An 18,373-nucleotide genomic window follows, 5' to 3' on the forward strand; every position below is an offset into this window, starting at 1 on the left:
CTCACGGCGTCCGATACCACGTGCTCAGTGGGTGCACCATGGCCGATTCGACACGCGCACCGCGGTCGGCTTAGTGTTAACATAGAGCTTGTCGTAATGAATTCGTTCAATATCCCTTGATGTCATCTGTTCTGGCGTCGTGGACTAACCTCTGCTGAACTTCATGAGGTATGATAAGGAGGAAATTGAATCACATATATGCATACAAATATAATGGGTGGATGTAATGTCATGTACCAATGACCAAACTCTGAAGATATCTAACAAGATGTGACATGTTTATGGTCATATTTGAGAGCCCATGGATGTTGCAGATCACCAAAATATGCCCAAAAAGTGAATAAAAATCCACATATTTGTACACATTTCACCAAAAATGTGACATATGCTCAGGGGGACCTTCCATATTTCCTACTTTTTGTACGTCTGTGCTGGTATGTGCTGGTATATACTGTAAAAGGTCCCAATACAGCTTTATCTACATGGATGGTCTAGTAATTACTTGACATTGTTGGCCCTTTATGATACTAATTCACAGAGGGGGTGTTTCCTGATGGAACATCCACGTCCGAGTCCGCGAATGTAATCCTGTATGAGGTATGAGAACTCGATTAGCACCATCGCACTTGGCTATGAGATATTCACGGCTCGCTGTTCTTGCGGGCACTTTGCAGGTCGTTCAGCCCCACGTCGGTTTCTTCCCTGCCCGCTTCCTTGGTATCCAGCCCCCATCTTTCATCTTTCTTCGTATGCAGTGTCAGTTCTTTCACCCCCCACACGCACACCCACCCTGCGCCTGCGAGCGCTAGGAGCAGAATCCACACCACTCGCAGGCTTTTCGCGAACGCGTCCCGCACCTCGTCCTGCAACGGCTGGTGTAGTTGCTTGATGAGAGGAATGAGGGCGTAAGATAGGTCGCCGCTCCCTGGCAAAAACGAGTGATCTGGAAGCGCGTCGCGGAGGGCTGACAGCGGCAGGCGCGCGAGCAGTTCATTCTGCAGAACACTGGCTGCAATGGCGATTCCCCATGACTGACAAGATGCTTTGTAAACCTCGCGCTGGCCAAATGAAGTTCGCGTAAAAAACGGACCTGCGAGAATGTCCGGACGAACATGAGGAATGAAAGCGCTTGTGCGTTGAGCGTTGGGGGTAGTGGTGCAAGGACAGAGAAGGTTGTCGCATAAAGGAAGCCGAAGCTGATGCCCATGATCATTTGCATCGGAACCGTTTCCCCAACGGAGGATGTTCTATCGATGATGGTGAATAGGCCTAGAGCTACCAGCATCAAGCTCCAGCCAATGAGGTGCTAGACAATTACTGGACTGAGCAAAGGTTAAACTCCAGACAAGGAAGGCGCGCCCACGACCATCCAATATTTTCCCGTCTTGGATATGAATATTCCTTGAAGGATGGCGGAAGGAGAGATGACGCATACAATCGGGAAGATAAATATGCCGCTGTGCAAAGGTGATGCGACTTTGACGGCTTGGAAGTATGCTGGACTGTCGAAGGAAATATCTAGTTTATCGCTGTCGCCTAAGCAACGGATAGAATTTACTAACAGGTAGAACCCGACAGCCATGACCATGTTGAAGTCGGGAGTGTAGTATACCTAGACACGACGACGGAAGTCAGACTCAGAGGCGGGAAACGCTCTATATATTGTACTAGCTACCTAGACACGACGACGGAAGTCAGACTGTACATAGGATAGTCAGTACATGCTTGGGGACTCGACAAATGGTATCTTACCTCAGAGGCGGGAAACGCTCTGAGGTATCTAAACGAATGTGCTACGCTTAAGTGAGAGAACGGTATCCTACCGGGGATCAACAACATATATGATGATAAGGAAAAACAGCAAACTAATGATGGTGTCCATGTGCGAGTAGTAGCCTCGTGTATCGGCGCCCGACGGTGCACCTCTATTTCATTCTCCGACAGACCATTATGCCATGAAGAAATGACTGAACGTAACTGATGTAGACGGTAAATGAACTGTATATTAGATGCAGGATGAGCGCGGCGTACCCGCTGAGACTTGTACGATTATCGAGTATGCCTAGAGGAATCTGCATAATCTGAGGTGATATAAATTCTTGTCATGGTCGGCGATCCTCACCAAAGGACGAGAGGATATCGTAAGTTTGTACACGAAGGCTCCTGCGAGACCAAGTAAGCCCAAAATTAGTGGTGCAAGCACGGATGCCGATGTCCAAGGATGAGTCGCGCCGGCCCAAGTCAATGCAATGATGCAGACCGTGGTGCTGGCTACTATCAGCATATTACCCCTATCATTACTCTGTATCAGACGTAGCACAAGTATCTTAATAACAGTATGAAGCTTACGGTATATCCATTGCGGCGAACGTCTCTGAGGCGCTTCCAATCTCGGGCTTCTTAAGACAGAGGAACACAAACACGACAGACAACGCGATTGCGCAAAGCGGGAGGTTCATATCTAGAGAGCAGGAACCTCAATATTTGATGCTGCTAAACGATATACAGCGCTGAGTTGCGACCCACGCGCTCAAAGGTACTCACAGAAAAGCCTAGAAGACCATCGTATTTACTTACTATTCACACTCGGGATTATGGATAGCGACTAACCATCTCCATGTAGTTTCTTGCGCGATAGCGCCAGCGATGAACGGGCCGCTTCAATGACCAAAGACCATAAATGGTTGGACCACAATCCTGATCGCAGCGGACTCACATCAGACTTGCCGTTGTAAAGGCTCTGCGAGGTATCACCGTCAGCTGCGCAAGATCAAGTGTGAATGATAAATGGTAATGCTCACATTCCAAGGAGGGCGTTGAACATTCCTCGCTCTTGCAGGGTCATCAGGTCAGCCACAACAATGGACGTTAATGACTGAATGCCTCCGTTGCCAACTCCCTGAAGCGCTGGATACATGTGGCCATGCCCCAAAGTTAGTTCAGAATGCATACAACGGGAATGACGCTAATATCATGATGCCATTACGTACTTCTTCCTGCGATGAGAGTCCCCATCGTTTGTGCTCGAGCACAAATGACAGAGCCGACGGTGAAGAAAATGATGAAGACGAACAGAACGTCTCTACGCCCAAATAACTCGGAGAGTCGACCTGATAAGGGCAGCACCGCCGTAGCAGATAATGTGTACGCTGAGGACACCCAAGCGAAGGAGGCATTGCCTCCCAAAGACCTTGTAATGACAGGTAGTGCAGTGCCGACCGACGCCTGTTAGTGTCAGCGCCTTGTCAGCGCTGAAGTATGAGAGAGCATACAAGATCAAGCCCTGTTAGTAGCAAGCAGAGGCAAAGCGCGAGGAATACGATCCAGAAGGGCCATCCTCGCCGGGCGGGCTTGGAGGCGTCGTGGTTACTTGTGATAGCCATGGCGCGAGGGGACCCTCCTCGCGTCTCCACCATATATGGGCCGCTTGCTCGTCGATGCCCTAATAATGAAGAGTCCCCCGCTTTTGTGCCGCGGACAGCATCGAGGTGTATCGCCTGCCACTTCCAGCCTCGGTGCCAGGGGGACAGTACGTTGACCGATGTGACCAGTGTCCGGCGAAGCTCATGTTACACTTTCGCCTTGGTTTCGTGACCGGAATGGAATCAATCGAGAAGAGCGCGCAAGGTGTGGCAGTACTATTACTTACAGCCGTTTCCGAAAAGGTTGAGCGCAGCGCGAAAAACCAGACGCGCGTTGTGAAGGACCCTAAAGTTGGGTTTGCCGCTAGTTCAACGACGAACTCAACGATTATGCACCCCTGGACCGCATAGAAATGATGAATACACGTGGGAGGAGCTCAGAGGAACATGTGTCAGTGTGCTAATAAGATGGTTGCATTTCTCCGATATCAACCAACTGAACGTGCCCGGACGTGGTTCTTGCGGCGACCATGCAGGACCGGTAGTGCCACGCTGCGTCGGACGACAGCACTCGCTACCATCCACGAGCTATCTTTGTAGGTTCCGGTTCCATGTTGAATACACCGGATTGTATGTGCAGGCAAGACCCTCTTCTTTTTCTGACCAACTGTCTGACGTTCGTTGTGATCTCCTGCCGTTCCACGCTGCCCACGGGAGAATCGGTCGTTGACTTGACGCTCGTCACTCGTATCGTTTCAGGCCGCATGAATGGTCTATTTGTAAACTTTTCCGAATCTAGTACTCCGCCGACTTTTATACGCCAAGTCGGCCCACTAACTGCAGTGGGCCCGGCCTGACGTTAGTACGGTTAGCATTTCTCTCTTTTCTCTCGTCCCTGGCGATAACGACCGGCCGGTCTCTGTGTAGCATCTTCCCCGTCATTATGGCTTTCACGCTCGGTGCAGCTCAGCTCACAGCGCTTTTCATGGAGACCTTGTTCTATGGCCTCTTTTTGGCCACCTTCTTTCAAACCACCCGAACTCTACTCTTCACTCGAGCACAGTGGAGACGCGGGGACGTGAGATGGTCGTTAGTTCTCGTGTCGTGGGGGATGTTTCTGATCGGCACCCTCGACGTGGTCTTATTATTCAAGCACAATCTGGATGGATTTGTCAATTATACGGGACCTGGAGGGCCGGATGCGCGGTTCGGGGATATCTCTGATTGGGTCAATCCTACGAGGGTGCGTCGATGTTTTCCAGGTATTAATATGAACTGACGCTGAATCAACAGGCTGTTACCTTCTGTCTTCAAGTCGTACTCGGAGATGGCATGCTCATCTACCGTTGTTTCATTGTTTACAGCCGATCTTGGCTGGTCATCGTCGTTCCATGTCTACTCTGTATTGGGACAGCGGCATGTGGTCTTGCTGTTCCCGTTGTAGAAGCCAACTTCAAAGGCGACGCCGCCTTGACTGCCAAGAAGTTGAACGTGTGGACAGATGCGGGCACAGTTTTGACCCTCTGCACCAACCTTTCCACAACATGTGGGTGCCAGTACAGTTATTCTGTCTGAGATTGCTCTCAAGGTCATCGTAATAACAGGTCTCATCGCCGCCCGCCTCTATATGGTCTCAAGGCGAAGCACATCGCTGACATCCCGCACGACCCATGTGTCCGGTGGACATCCCGTACGCTATGCAATGCGTATAATCGTCGAGTCCGGTGTTATCTACATCGTTTGCACGATTATATTGGCCACGGTGTCCTATAGTGATAGCCTTTCCGTGTACGCAGTATCTGATTCTGTAAGCGACGTTTTTCTCTCAGACTTGTAGTGAACTGACGCCTCGTCGGTGGCAGCTCCTTCAAATCATCGGTGTATCGTTCAATCTCATCATCATTCGTGTCTCGAACAACACCACCATTGAATCACAATATGGTACTCAGGCGAACACTAAAAGCAACGATCAGCGTAGCTATCCGCTCCGGTTCGTCACTGGAACGGACAGTCGCCGTTCAGGGCTGGGTTCTAGCACTCAAATAGGCACCAGTGCTGTTGCTACCACGAGTGTCAAAGAGCGCGGTGTTGAGTTCGTCCAAGGCGACGAAGAGAGCCAGAAGGGAGGATATTCGGAGATGTAGCGTCATGGAATACAATCCGCCTCAGAATGGACCGAAAGTGGACCGTGAGGTGAAGCTGACCATCTACTTCGATCTGAGGGTCGTGGAACATGTCTGTAACAACACCAGGTTCCGGCATGTGCTATCGATTCATTGCATCATGGTGCTGTAGCTTAGCCTCAGGATGGTGCTTACACGCGAATGTACTATGCAAGAGGTATGAAATATTTTGAATATGGCAGTAGGGCGCGGATCATGCTTGAAATCTTCACCGCATTGAGTGTTGTGCAGCGTAGTGGCATCTTAGGGAATGAGGTCCGTGAAGACCATGTAGTTTGTCTGGCAAGCGCGATGTCACCCTTCACTGACAGTATACTGTCTTCCCCGCATTTAGAGTCATATTCTGAACATTACTAACATATGTCGCAGGTATATCGATGCGTAACGACATGATACAATTCACATGTCTCAGCTTATGTACATGTGCGCGTCGTCACCCCTGCTTGTCTTTCTGCACAGCGATCCTGGCGATGGACTGCGATCGCGGAGAGAACACCTCGGGGCTATAATAAAGAGTAATACGAGGACCCGATTTCTTGACGCCGACGCCGACCCAAGTGTGAACACCGGTACGCTGGGCGAGTTCACGATGACAGCTGCAAACAATCAAGTAAGTGGACAGAAGAGTAAACGCCCGACGGAGAGAGGACTTACAACATTGAGCTCAGTTCAGCCTCGTACCAGCTGGCAATTCCATCATTGCCGGTCTCCTCAAAATACAATTTTACAGCACGCGCGATCTGCACATCGGTCTGGCAGCGGTGCCTCACATCGATGAACAATTTGGGCAACGGATAGGCACGACCGGGTGCCAGATCGTAATATACCAGAATACCACTGGCCCAGAAGTTGGGGCGATGCAAATGAACGGCAGTATGTTCATCGACATTGAACAGCAGCCGCCACAATAGCCGAACAGAATCAACAGCACTCCGTACCCCGTCGTGATTGACTAAAGTAGGGTTGCCACCGAGAGTCATATACGGAATAAGATCTGCAAGAGTGTTGGCGCATGTCCGGATGTAGGCCTTAATGCCATTGTGCTCTGGTCGGACAGTGCTCACTGCAACTACCTCAGGAGTTGCGGAATGGGATGCAGGAAGAGTGGCCAGGTAAGAGGTGACAGTCGACCACTGAGACACGAGGCCGAGTCGCTCCATGCAAGCGTTGATGGTTTGTATATTTGACGTTCCCGACATGCGTGACCTAAGTGTCGGCCAAAAGTACGCCTTCCCCGTCATGCCCGTTTTGTCCAGGTCGGCACCTATGTGTCGGGCATGTATCAGATACGTGAATGGGATTTGCGACTGGAGACAACATACCTAGAATGAATTGAGACGTCTGGGTACCGATCGATCCACCGAATGCGGGTAATGGTTCGCACGTGAGAGCATCGATACAGATTTGCACCCAGCCAAGGTCTGGGTCGGGTTGGCCGCCGGCATGAACGAAGTTGTCAAGGATGGGCATCCAAGTATCGCGAGACGCTGGCGATCCATTGACAGTGGATACTAGGGGTTCAGCATAGAATCGAACAATCATCTTCTCCAATGAGTCAACCGCCCAACCAAGCTCAGCCGGGCCATTATCATCCACCATGATGGAGCACGGCTTATAGACAGTCCCGAACTCATCGGGAATGGGACCGAGGTGCGGTATTATGCTCCCATCGTAGACGCGGATGTAGTGGTCGCGCATCTCAGGTGGATAGTTTGAAAGTTCGAGCATGCGACGCAGCACGCGCACGACTTCCGCATGCCAAAAATGAGTGCGGTCGTAAACGCAGGTGGGTTCACGCTATCGAGGTATAAGGCTCAGAACATAAGAGAGCGATCGAGACGCACATATACCACGGCATTCCAGAGAAGAACGGTTCGTTGAAGGAAGCCGTAAATCAGTCGAGTAACGACGGCGCCAGCCCAACCTGGAAGACGAGGGACGAGCACCATGGCACAAGCGCTTGTAGTCAGTCCGAGCACGGAGCATTATATACGACGCTTCAGTTCTTTTGAGCACGCTGCGAAATCTCGTATGAGGGGTTATTCTGGACCACGACACTATTCTGGTACCACCCACCGGGAAAGTAGCGGAATCAAGTTCCACCTTGAGCTGCAGTTGCGATCCAAGCCATTCAAACACCGGCGAACGGCAGGAACGGAAGGATGTAAGAGGAAGGTACGAACCAACGCTTACTCAGCATTTGGCAAACAGATACTACACTGTACCAGATGGATACCCAGCTAGGTTCAAGTGCCAGTGAGCAGTCGTATGCCCACCCACAGCGCTGCCAGGGGTGCCACGCTGCTCCATAAGTTCGTCCTTGCTGTTCCGCAGACGACCGAATCTCGAAGTCGGAGGATCATGATGACCTACAGTGCCATGTTCAATCCCAAAGCGTTCCCGAACCGTCATGAGTGTGAGTTTCCGACTGCTCCTGGCACGAATGCCCGAGGAGTTCAGACGTCGCACTATGAATAGCCTCAGAGGCATGTCCTCGTGCAAGCCCGTACGTCCAAATATGCTATCCATCTGACCGTCCAACGTCGGACATCGACGCTGTTCTGCGTACGGAGGTTCGAATCAATCCGTGCCACGATGTTACCGGACAGCCCCGTCAGAAGTTTGGGTCCAAGAATCGACAGAATGGATGTGAAAAGCAAGGTCCTATGGGAGCAAACTCTATACACAGTCATATACTTCTAGCGTATCAGCTGTGGGATAGACTTGAGAAAGTTGATATGACTGCAGGTACTGCACGAGCTCACCGAACCTCGGAGACGAGAAATCTACTCCTTGGCGGTCCCTTGTGACGAATTCCACCACAGCTTGCGTCATCTTCGGGACGTTGATCTGATATGGTATCTGGGGTCCGTTGTTCGTGAAGGATCCTCGAATATCTCTCATACGAGTTACTCACCAAAGAGCTTCATCTACCCGTATCGGTGCTCAGTTTTGTGTAAGCGTCATGCACATCGTACGAAGATATCAACCATGAAATCCTCCAGCGTTGCAGGCGTTCCATTCCGTCGGTATCCCTCTCGGCGTTTGCATACCCCGAAGAACTGCGCGACTGCCCGCGAACGGCGGGCGAGCTAGCTCCCACACCAAGGAAGCGTAGCGCTCATCCACAAAAGCCAAGTTGAGCACCGATATTTGCTGGGTGCTGGACCCTGAGATTCACAAGGACAAAGGAGAGCCCAATATAGAAGTTGTGCCAATAGGTGTCCATGAGCAACGCAAAAGGAGTGAAGTTCCTACGAGGCCGAGTCAAACGTGTGGGCGCTGTGGGGACGGAAGCACGTCTAAACTCGGTCCCATCCGTCATGTTGGGGCGGTGCAAGGGCGGTGGCATCGTCAGCATATCGTCAGCATGAGTTAGGTAAACCTTCGATCGCATTATCATTATACTCAAGCTTCATGCATTCGAGCAAGATGTATTCCGACTCCCCAGAAGATACGGTAAGTTTAACCCCTGGATGTCTGTGAGTGCCACGTGGTGGAGTTTACTTATTCTACATAACGCCAGGCGTTCGAGAGCCTTACAGTTCGATTCAAAGGCGCGCTGCGGCAGTATGTGAGCATTCCCCCGTCAATTCCAATCATTTGTTGACGATACTTGGGAAGATGGTCAATAGGAGCTTCTTCACATGGTAATGCCAGTACCGCAAGGAGCATAGGATAGCTCATCGGTAGAACCATGCATACCTGTGTTCAGCATGATCCCATTCATGCAAGTTATCGGGCTTCGATCACGTATGGGCTCATGGACACTCCTAGAGGCAGTCCTGCGCCGCATGAGCCAAATTGGGAGTGTTGATGAGAACGTCGCCATTCGTCAACATCACCACTACCTTTGGTGCGTCCCGACCTTCCATTCGCACAAGGAGCTGTGATACCTACATCCGCGTTTCACCAGGCCTTATTATACGACTGCTGTCCACCTGAAGGCAGAGGCGAACCACGACACCCCTGCATTGACATCACTGAAGATGGTTTCACCTTCCTCGATCCACCACTTTATGCACAATGTCATACAGGCTCTCCGTCAGTATGCCGACAGGCCAGCATACCGCCCGTACGTAGACGGTCGTTCTTGGGACATGGTCACTATGCGCGAACTGGAGCAGCACCTTGCGGCTGCTTGTATCCGCTGGCGCGAAGTGCTTGAGCCGGCCGTTTGCCAGTCCGGAGATGTCATTGGATGCTGGTATGCCGACTCTCGTTGAAACCGCGCGTCACAATGCGCTGACATGTCTCATAGCCTCACTGGCAAGAAATATACGGATATCGTCAACGTTCTCAGCCTTTGCTCCATGGGATTCGTACCCCAGCTGTTCAGCCCCAATTACACCGCGGGGCAGATAACCAGCATGCTTGCCGCATCGCAGGCTCGCGTATTCGTCAAGGATTCCGACGTCTCATCCATACCTCCCTCGCACAAGTTCACTGTTCCTGTGTTCTCTACGATTTCGAGGGCTGATATCAATGCACTCGTCGCCCACGCGGAACTGAACATGTTGGATCTGCGCGTCGACAAGCTCCCGGCGGTCCTCCCAACGGATCCTGCATTTATCGGGCATACGTCCGGTTCGACCGCGGGCCTACCGAAGACAATTCCACAGGCGCATCGATGGATCAACCAAATTTACGCCAAGTGGGGGCCATTCGATGTTGTTGAGTATGGGTCGCCGACTTTCTTGAACACTTTTGGTAACTTAGCCCATGTTGGTTCACTGTGCGGTAAGTCGATTGTGCAAGACCGGCACCGCCGGTTCTTATCCAATCCCCAGGCGTGATTGGTGCTATCCGAGCAGGGTCGTGCACGGTTCAACCTTCCGGGCCTGCCGTCACGGCCAAGGAGCTTGAAGCTCTGGTCAATGTTGCCGGTCTCAACACTGTTATGCTGTATTCCACGTTCCTCTCGAATCTTCTACAGGAGGCTCGCAAAGACGCACAAGTATTGCAATTGCTTCGACAGCTGAGGCGTATCTGGTACATGGGTACACCCCTCGGGAGTGAAGACGAGGCATGGGGTTACAACGAAACAAACGGGCTGAAGCTCCAAGTAAGTCTGCTATTGGGAATACTCGTGACTTTACTTTCTCATGCCCATCAGAATTACTTCGCTACGTCAGAATGTGGTCAGTCATATTCTGGTATGTCACACACACTACCCTGATCGTACGTCGGATACTGCACCACAGCAACCCTCATGATCTCCAACATTGGATACGGCCCCTCGGCCAGCCTTCTGCGCATCATCCCAGGTACCTTTGCGCAAATGATCCCTTATCAAGGCGGCTCAGAGGATATTCCTCTCTACGAACTTGTTCTCCCCACGGAGGCACCCGATGGACCGCATGAGTCAATGTATAGCGCTGATGGGTGGTATCATACGAACGATTTGTTCGAGCTCGTTGAGAAGGGTACGTCCCAAAGCGGAGAAAATGGGGACGGCTATGCATATCGAGGACGAGCGAACGACTGGATCAAGACAAACCAAGGCTTTATTGATACCATGTACGTCCAATTCGTCGCATATTCTCCGCTTTACTCGTGAAGGTGACGACACTTTCTAGCGCGACTGAGGATGCCATGCGGCGTCTCTGCGGCGATGTCATCCATGACGCCGTTGTTGTTGGGCAGGGACAGCCCTGGCCTGTCTTCATCGTTGAAACCAAAAGCCACAAAAACGTCGACGAGAAAAGCTTGCTCAAGCGAGAGATAATTGCTCGAATGGCCGACTGGGGCAAGGATAGATACAAATGGGAGCGGGTTGATGATCCGCAGCGAATCATTGTTGTCGAAGAAGGGGAATTACCGAGGACCGGGGAGAAGTCAAACATAAAGTGAGGATGCCTTCCTTGAAATGATAGGGCGTATGATAACCTTTTCTTTCCAAGGCGCAGCGGAACCCCGCAAAAGTTCGCAGCAGAGATAGACAGCATCTTCGCCTGAACTGTCGCATCGAACGACGTTCGTAGCCAGTATATCCTGAGTACGCAATAGCGAAAACATGTCATCCCCTCGTTCCGGGCCGACATGCGCCGGAGATGCATGTCCTCTAACCAGAACATACCTAGCAGAGGCTGAAAGTAAGGGCACATTTCTCAATCTCATGTCGTCCCGACAATGGCTTTGGCGAGCGTTTTCAATGGGCTGAAGGTTGAGGACAGTGCAGAAACTGGTGCGGGCCGTACATGTCATCACTATCCTCGATAGACCGAGTATTCATTGAAAACCACTGTGTATGTATGAACCAAGCTTGCAATTCGCGCTCACGCACGACTAGGTACATCGGAGTGAATTTGTAAGCAATCTCACAGCCCCTGCAGATGCTCTTCACGGTACGTTGAGTGATCCGTGTACCTGACAACACTCTGATCATGCAGTCGAGACCACCGCGTTCGAGGTCCCATCACCGATTTGCGTTGCCGCATCACCCACCAGATCGGACGCCTTGCGTACGCGCGTGTGCCATCAAAAGTCATATGCCTATAAATCCGGACTGCGATGAGGGCGTCTGCTGTCATTCCGCCTTCGCTTTTCCGGTTCTGTTCTTCTGGGTCCGCGTGCTCGTCGCCGTTCTTCCTCTTCTTCTCTCGTGGTTTCACGCGTTTGGTCTCTTCTTGCTGCTAGCCGGCTCGCCGCACGTTCGTTCGCTCGCAGTACTCACGTTCCCTTGACGTCTTGTTATAATCAACCTCCAAACGATTGAAGCTCGTCGCACCTGCCCATCCCGTCAGAAATGCATCTTTCTAAGGCATTCCTCGCTGCGGCGACCCTCCTTGGTTCGCTCGCGCAAGTGAACGGAGCCATCATTCCGGAGAAGTTCAAGCGGGCAACGGCGAGTCGATTAGAGTCAGCTCGGATGACAGAGACTTACCGTACCGCAGGTGTGCAATGGACGCGCCGAGTTTTGCGACCGATCCTACGCCAACATCACGTACCTCGCCTCGCACGATTCCGCGTTTTTCTCCAAAGATCCTCTAGCCCTTGCGAGGACGCAGGAGATAGATATCCCGTCGCAACTTCAGTTCGGCGCGCGTATGCTCCAGGCGCAAGCTCATACTGACCCCCTTGACGATGATGCTTTGCACTTCTGTCATACGAGCTGCGTGAGTAGACACGTTCTGTGACACGGGTCAACTTCTTGATGAGCTGTAGTTTCTGTTTGATGGAGGCCTTGTATCCGACTATCTGAAGAAGGTCAAGACGTTCATGGACGCAAACCCGAACGAGGTGGTTACCCTCCTCTTCACGAACGGTGATGGTCTCTCCATGAATAAAGTATGGAAACCCGCCTTCGTTGAGGCCGGAATCGATCAGATCGCCTTCGTGCCTCCGACGCCGGGTGTAAGATCTTTCGTTCCGCTCCAGCATGCCTATCATTGATCCGTCCGTGATACACGCAGACACCGATCAAGCAGTCAGACTGGCCCACGCTCGGCGACATGATCGCATCCGGCAAGCGCGTTGTGGTATTCATGGACGCTGGCGCCGACGACGCGACCGACAATGTCGACTTCATCATGCCGGAGTTCCAGATGATCTGGGAGCCGCCGTTTTCGTCGACCGACCCGTCCTTCCCCTGCAAGGTGGACAGGATCAACGGGCCGCTTGACACCGCCGACCACATGTACATGATCAACCACAACCTGAACAAGGTAATGCTATTCTGGGCGTTTTCGATCAGTTTTGGTACTAATGCGCGCTGCGTGTGTGTCATAGGAGGTGCTCGGCATCGATAGCATCCTCACCAGTGACCCTAGAGATGCCGCGACCACTAACGGCGTTACCTCGTGAGTTCTTCCTTCGCCCGTCTTCGCTACTCATCAATATACTTACCATGCAACCTCCAGAATTCTTGCTGACGCCAATGGTTGTACCTCGTTCGGTGCTGGTCGCGCTCCCGCGTTTGTGCTGCTCGACTTCATCACCCGAGGCGAGGCGCTCAAGGCCGTGGACATCCTCAACGGCTTTAGCTCATGATGCGTCTCCTGAGCATACAAGCGGATTTGGCAGCGTCGACCTAACGAACTTCAAGATTGCAATGCAGCACTAAACAGGCGGACGTTTACTTATCATGGGTTGATTATTGGGCTTCATATATAATACATTCTATTACTGATTGCACTGTCCGAGTCATGGCATGCGCCGACGGACTTCCCGGAGCTACCGACACGTCATGCGAATTAGGCCGGAATAGGGTCGTCGGATATCGCCCCTTGACTTTCCCAACTCATCGGCGACGGTTCCTCAGTCAACAGGTCCGGCAACGGTGTCTCGAGGGCTTGAGCGCAACGCTCATACGCAGCGGCCCTCTCTGAGTCTCATGGTAGTCCTTTGAACAGGGGGTTTGGCGCGTGTCCACAGCAACTAATTATAAGTATCGGCTCGCGGGACGACTGCGACCTCGTGCCACCGACCGCTCCTGACAGCAGTCCTCACCCCGTCGAGGCTCTACATATTATTATCAATGCACCGTGAATGCAATAGTGCACCATCAATGCAATTGGTCTGCGGTTTTTTTCCATATCAAGGAAACAGAAGATAGTGAGGTGCTGAAGATGGAAGTCAAACACACTGTACGTCAATAAATGAGTCCATCGAAATGTACAAGTGTATCACACCAAGTCTCGCCCCTGTTCTGTCGAGGATCCACATCAGATTGCAAACGAAACTAACCCGGTGAAAGGGACCGGCGCGAGCCTGGTATGCTGTTGAAGCTGTGTACATATGGTGTCACGATGCCACCGATGCCGAATGGGCGCCTAACGCATCTCCATCCAATTCTTGCACCAGTTGGCTTGAGTCTTGCTATTCAAGCCACGTAACATAGTGTACCGTGTTCGAACCATAAGGAGTCGGGTCGAGTCAGTTGAGTAGGAAAGACGAAAAAGAAAACTATGACCCGGCGCTCGCGTCGACATCTGGAGTTCCGAGTATTGCGGGCCTCCCACTAGTGTTTCCCAAGAGCCGTAGCCAGCCCAGAGCCGTGCTTCGGCTCAGCCCAGAGCCGCGTGGCTCCCTGTCAGCCCAGTGCAAGTGAGTTGGCCCAGAGCCGCTTCAAAGCCGGCCCAGGAGGATATCACGTGATCTTGTGTACGCGACACGTCCAAGGCGTCGATTCTCATTTTCGACAGTCTCCTCGACAAACTCTGAACTTTTGACCTCCCCGAAGTGCCTACACTCGCGCCTATACACCTTTCAATGCATCAGAATCCGCAACAATGTATACTATGACCAGAGTGCACGTATTGGCACACAATATATCTGTTGCACCATCATGACATGTCTACCCCACCGCGGGCACATATCTGTTCCTTGCGGGGAATTTAAGATCGGTATGTGCTTTAGGAGCTCACAACTAACCCCTCGAACATGCAGAGTCAGTCAGAAGTCCCGGGTGCCTACGCAACCCATGGCTTTGCCCGAATGATGTCCCCCCCGCATTTCTCATCCCAGGATCATGGCCAGCCCTCCAACACGTCCTGGGCCCCATACGCGCCTCCGAACTACCCTCCGCCATATGCTACACTGCATCAAACAGCTCCCTTCGCGCTTCCTCCCTTCTATCTCCAACCACAAACACCTAGGGCCTCCTCTGGACCCGAGCCAGCACCATATACACGCATTACACATGAGTTGGATGCTCATCCACGCGAGGACAGGCCGCTCTTCGCAGTCTACGTGTCTCCCTCCCGACGGCAAGAGAAACGGACACGTTCTTCCTCAGACAATCCGCCGCCCGCGTCTAAGAGACCGAAGACATCGCGGCGACAAAAGCAGACCGCTGCTGTGAGTAAAGCATTATCATGCTCGATGTTCTGTGTGTCCTAACCATTGTTTAGGTTGCATCTTTGGCGGACACGAGTGCACCATGCGGAGTTGGGCCTTCTGCCGCCTCGCAGACTGCTACACCTGACAATCTCCATGCAAACACCCCCATGGTTACCCCAGTCCCGATACCGCTGCAGCTGCAGCAGGACATCTTCTCGACATCCGCGCAGGAGCTTCACGACTCGCATTTCGCAAACGCGGACAGTGACACCACCTCAGCTCGTGCTGCGCTGGACGTCTGGCCGTGGATCTTGGCCCTCGTGAATGAAACAAAGCCTCCCACCATCGAAGTCGAGTGTATGCGTCAGCGGCCAGCTCTCGTGGAGCACCCCAACAAGAAGATTTACAAGAATCTTGGATGCCGGCTATGTCTCCGTGAGACACGACCAGGAAAGCATAGCTGGCGCACATGGGGCAATTACGACGGTGTTGTCTCAACGTTACGGCGTCATCTGAGAGGCCATCATGGGACGGAATGGGAAGCATATAAGAAGATCCTGGACCAGCATAGTGGTCGAGCAGAGTCGTCATCCCCGAGGGAGCAGGAGCCGTTTACGGTTGAGGGGATGATCGAGAGGTTGATGCAATGGATTGCCGTCGACGATCAGGTCCACCAAATGAGCCTATTGCGATGAGACATTGCTAACTTATGATTTCAGTCACTCAACGTTGTGGAAAATCCCGCCTTCCGGGAGTTCGTTACATATGTCGGTGCCGGCTCAGGTCTTCAAGACAACAATATACCTAGCAATACAGAGATGGGTCGTGTGTTGTTGGAGCTGTATAAGCGCGAACACGCCGACCTTCTAGGAGAGCTCAAGGTGTGTACTCTTCATGTATACCTCTCGCGATCATGCTTACTCATATTCTACTACGCCAGCGATCCCTTGGGCGAATCTCGTACACCACCGATATGTGGTCGGATCCGAATCTACGGTCGTACCTCGCAATCACGGCCCATTGGATATCACGGGACTCCAATGAAGGTCGCCTCAAGCTGCAGTCGGCACTGCTCGCCTTCCGCTATGTGGAGGGTTCGCATGCGGGCGTCAACCTGGCGGATATATTCTTCAATGTTCTGAAGGAGGCTGGATTACTCGAGAAGGTACCATCATGTTCTAATCATCCAAACAGGCTGCCTAACTGGGACTATTTGTAGACTGGCCAGATAACCCTTGACAACGCAAGCAATTGCGGGACGATGATGGCAGAATTAGAGCGTAAATTCACGGTTGTTAACATACCGTTTCATCGTGACGGAAACCGCGTACGGTGGGCCTGAAATAGTATCTTCGCTGTGGTTGCTCTTCAACTTTAATCCTGGTAGATGCTTCCCGCACGTTGTCAACATTGCGGTCCAGAATATTCTTGGAGAACTGAAAGACAATGCGACTGAACCTCTGGATGAATACATCGACAGTCTCCCAGATGATACTGACCCCGCTGTTCGGAAAGAATGGGAACGTTACCGAGACGCTCTCTCGGGTGATCCACTTGGCCGCACCCGCAAGCTTGTAGGAGACTGCCGTAGCTCTGGCCAGCGCCGTGCTGGACTACAGCATTCCATCCATGAAGGCAATCGAACCAAGTCATGGCCCCAAAGGGCATTCGACGAAGGTTCTATGGCTGATGACCTGCAAACCGGAGGCGAGCTTCCGGAGGTTCAGCTTCTACGGGACTGCGAGACGCGATGGTCAGCAACATTTCTCATGATCTTTCGTCTGCTTGTGCTATATCCGGTATGTTACTCATGCATACCTCGCATCTCTATGGCTGAATGAAGTTACTAGGCTGTCGCACGTTTCTTCATCGAGAATGAGCTCGATCTCGCTCATTTACTCGACGAGCATGAGAGGCGGGTCCTCCGAGATATTTACCTTATTCTCCGGTACCCTCACGCTGCACAAGAGATCCTTTCTGCTGAGAAGACACCCACCCTCTCGCTTGCCCTTCCGTGTTACGAACTGCTCATCGACGGCTGGGAGGACCTTCGTACTCAACTCCCACACCTGATCACTTACATCAACGTTGGGATTTCAAAACTAAAAGAGTACCTATTGTACTCACGCCGGTCTCGTATCTATGCTCTGGCGATGAGTACGTATATGTTAAGTCGTGATTCTTCTCCTTAATGATATGTGACGCGCCACCAGTCCTGAACCCCGGCATGAAGCTCGAGTGGATCAATGAACATTGGACCGCCAACGAGTCAGCACAGGCTCGTTCATGGATGATTGACGCCGTATGTGTTCAGCTCTTTGTCCCCGATGGTTATAGCTCATCACGTCTGGCTTGCAGATGCTGGAATATTGTCGTGAGAGCCGTCGTGCAAGCGCACCCACATCAAAAAATGCGGAGCCACTTCGCCGTAGCAGCTCTTTGTCTGATTCCATCACTAACTCGGCGGTTGCGGCTCAGACAAGAGGCTTCAATCGTCTTCTGAACCTCTCGAAAAGGCCGGCATCAAGCCGTGGTTCTCCGACGATGTCTTGCTTGTCACTGTTCTCGAGTTCATCCTCGCCCTCACCCTTGCCCAGTGCTGCCGATCTTGAGCAGCAAGAAGAGACATGCCGTAGGCAAGACAAGAGCCTTGTTGAAGAGGAGATGCGCCGGTATGAACAGCTAGGGGTCACAACATCCGATCTGGAACGCTCAACTACAAGCGACCTGATCACGTTCTGGGATGTAAGTAGGCCTATCATTCTTGAAATTTCGCCAGCTCATTCATGCATTGTAGGCACACCAGAATGCCTTCCCTCACCTGTTCAAGGTTGCCCTTGATGTTCTCCCCGTACAAGCATCTGCTGTTCCATCACTGCTGGTGACTACTGTCGTCAAACGTACACACTCATTTGTGGTTTTCACGCTATACATAAGGCCCCTTAACTTCCTCGACATCATTCATCCCCCTTCCGCCATGACATGAGCATTGCCAGCTCCCCGTACGTGTTGCGCATCGAACATAATCCAGCATGTCACCACTCC

At 52.0% G+C, this 18,373-nt stretch overlaps 6 protein-coding genes across 6 annotated transcripts; 4 read left to right on the forward strand and 2 right to left on the reverse strand.

The window, feature by feature from the left end:
- Positions 1-641: 641 nt before the first annotated feature.
- Positions 642-3,383, reverse strand: PUNSTDRAFT_72904 (iron permease; the record flags this gene model as incomplete). Its single annotated transcript, XM_007385884.1, has 11 exons — positions 642-1,031; positions 1,091-1,306; positions 1,364-1,502; positions 1,969-2,072; positions 2,123-2,291; positions 2,350-2,461; positions 2,585-2,658; positions 2,717-2,740; positions 2,802-2,907; positions 2,991-3,225; positions 3,273-3,383. The coding sequence occupies 11 exons, from the start codon at positions 3,381-3,383 to the stop codon at positions 642-644; spliced, it is 1,680 nt and encodes a 559-aa protein (XP_007385946.1).
- Positions 3,384-4,305: 922 nt separating this feature from the next.
- Positions 4,306-5,506, forward strand: PUNSTDRAFT_136326 (uncharacterized protein; the record flags this gene model as incomplete). Its single annotated transcript, XM_007385885.1, has 4 exons — positions 4,306-4,605; positions 4,656-4,908; positions 4,967-5,169; positions 5,225-5,506. The coding sequence occupies 4 exons, from the start codon at positions 4,306-4,308 to the stop codon at positions 5,504-5,506; spliced, it is 1,038 nt and encodes a 345-aa protein (XP_007385947.1).
- Positions 5,507-5,978: 472 nt separating this feature from the next.
- PUNSTDRAFT_45969 (aromatic prenyltransferase) lies at positions 5,979-7,494 on the reverse strand (the record flags this gene model as incomplete). The annotated part of the gene is made up of 4 exons (XM_007385886.1): positions 5,979-6,141; positions 6,200-6,809; positions 6,868-7,342; positions 7,390-7,494. The coding sequence occupies 4 exons, from the start codon at positions 7,492-7,494 to the stop codon at positions 5,979-5,981; spliced, it is 1,353 nt and encodes a 450-aa protein (XP_007385948.1).
- Positions 7,495-9,339: 1,845 nt separating this feature from the next.
- Positions 9,340-11,398, forward strand: PUNSTDRAFT_136328 (acetyl-CoA synthetase-like protein; the record flags this gene model as incomplete). Its single annotated transcript, XM_007385887.1, has 7 exons — positions 9,340-9,401; positions 9,462-9,752; positions 9,807-10,285; positions 10,336-10,610; positions 10,662-10,686; positions 10,750-11,065; positions 11,125-11,398. The coding sequence occupies 7 exons, from the start codon at positions 9,340-9,342 to the stop codon at positions 11,396-11,398; spliced, it is 1,722 nt and encodes a 573-aa protein (XP_007385949.1).
- Positions 11,399-12,293: 895 nt separating this feature from the next.
- On the forward strand, positions 12,294-13,537 carry PUNSTDRAFT_115032 (PLC-like phosphodiesterase; the record flags this gene model as incomplete). The annotated part of the gene is made up of 6 exons (XM_007385888.1): positions 12,294-12,392; positions 12,442-12,663; positions 12,713-12,901; positions 12,961-13,212; positions 13,277-13,347; positions 13,408-13,537. 6 exons carry the CDS (start codon positions 12,294-12,296, stop codon positions 13,535-13,537), a joined length of 963 nt encoding a protein of 320 aa, XP_007385950.1.
- A 3,010-nt stretch (positions 13,538-16,547) lies between these two features.
- Positions 16,548-18,314, forward strand: PUNSTDRAFT_71957 (uncharacterized protein; the record flags this gene model as incomplete). The annotated part of the gene is made up of 6 exons (XM_007385889.1): positions 16,548-16,660; positions 16,809-17,127; positions 17,179-17,485; positions 17,542-17,630; positions 17,687-18,073; positions 18,126-18,314. Coding segments are annotated over 6 exons (1,404 nt in total), but the record flags the coding sequence as incomplete, so codon positions are not given.
- Positions 18,315-18,373: the final 59 nt, after the last annotated feature.

Source organism: Punctularia strigosozonata (genome assembly GCF_000264995.1).
Source record: "Punctularia strigosozonata HHB-11173 SS5 unplaced genomic scaffold PUNSTscaffold_10, whole genome shotgun sequence".
Lineage (NCBI taxonomy): Eukaryota > Fungi > Basidiomycota > Agaricomycetes > Corticiales > Punctulariaceae > Punctularia > Punctularia strigosozonata.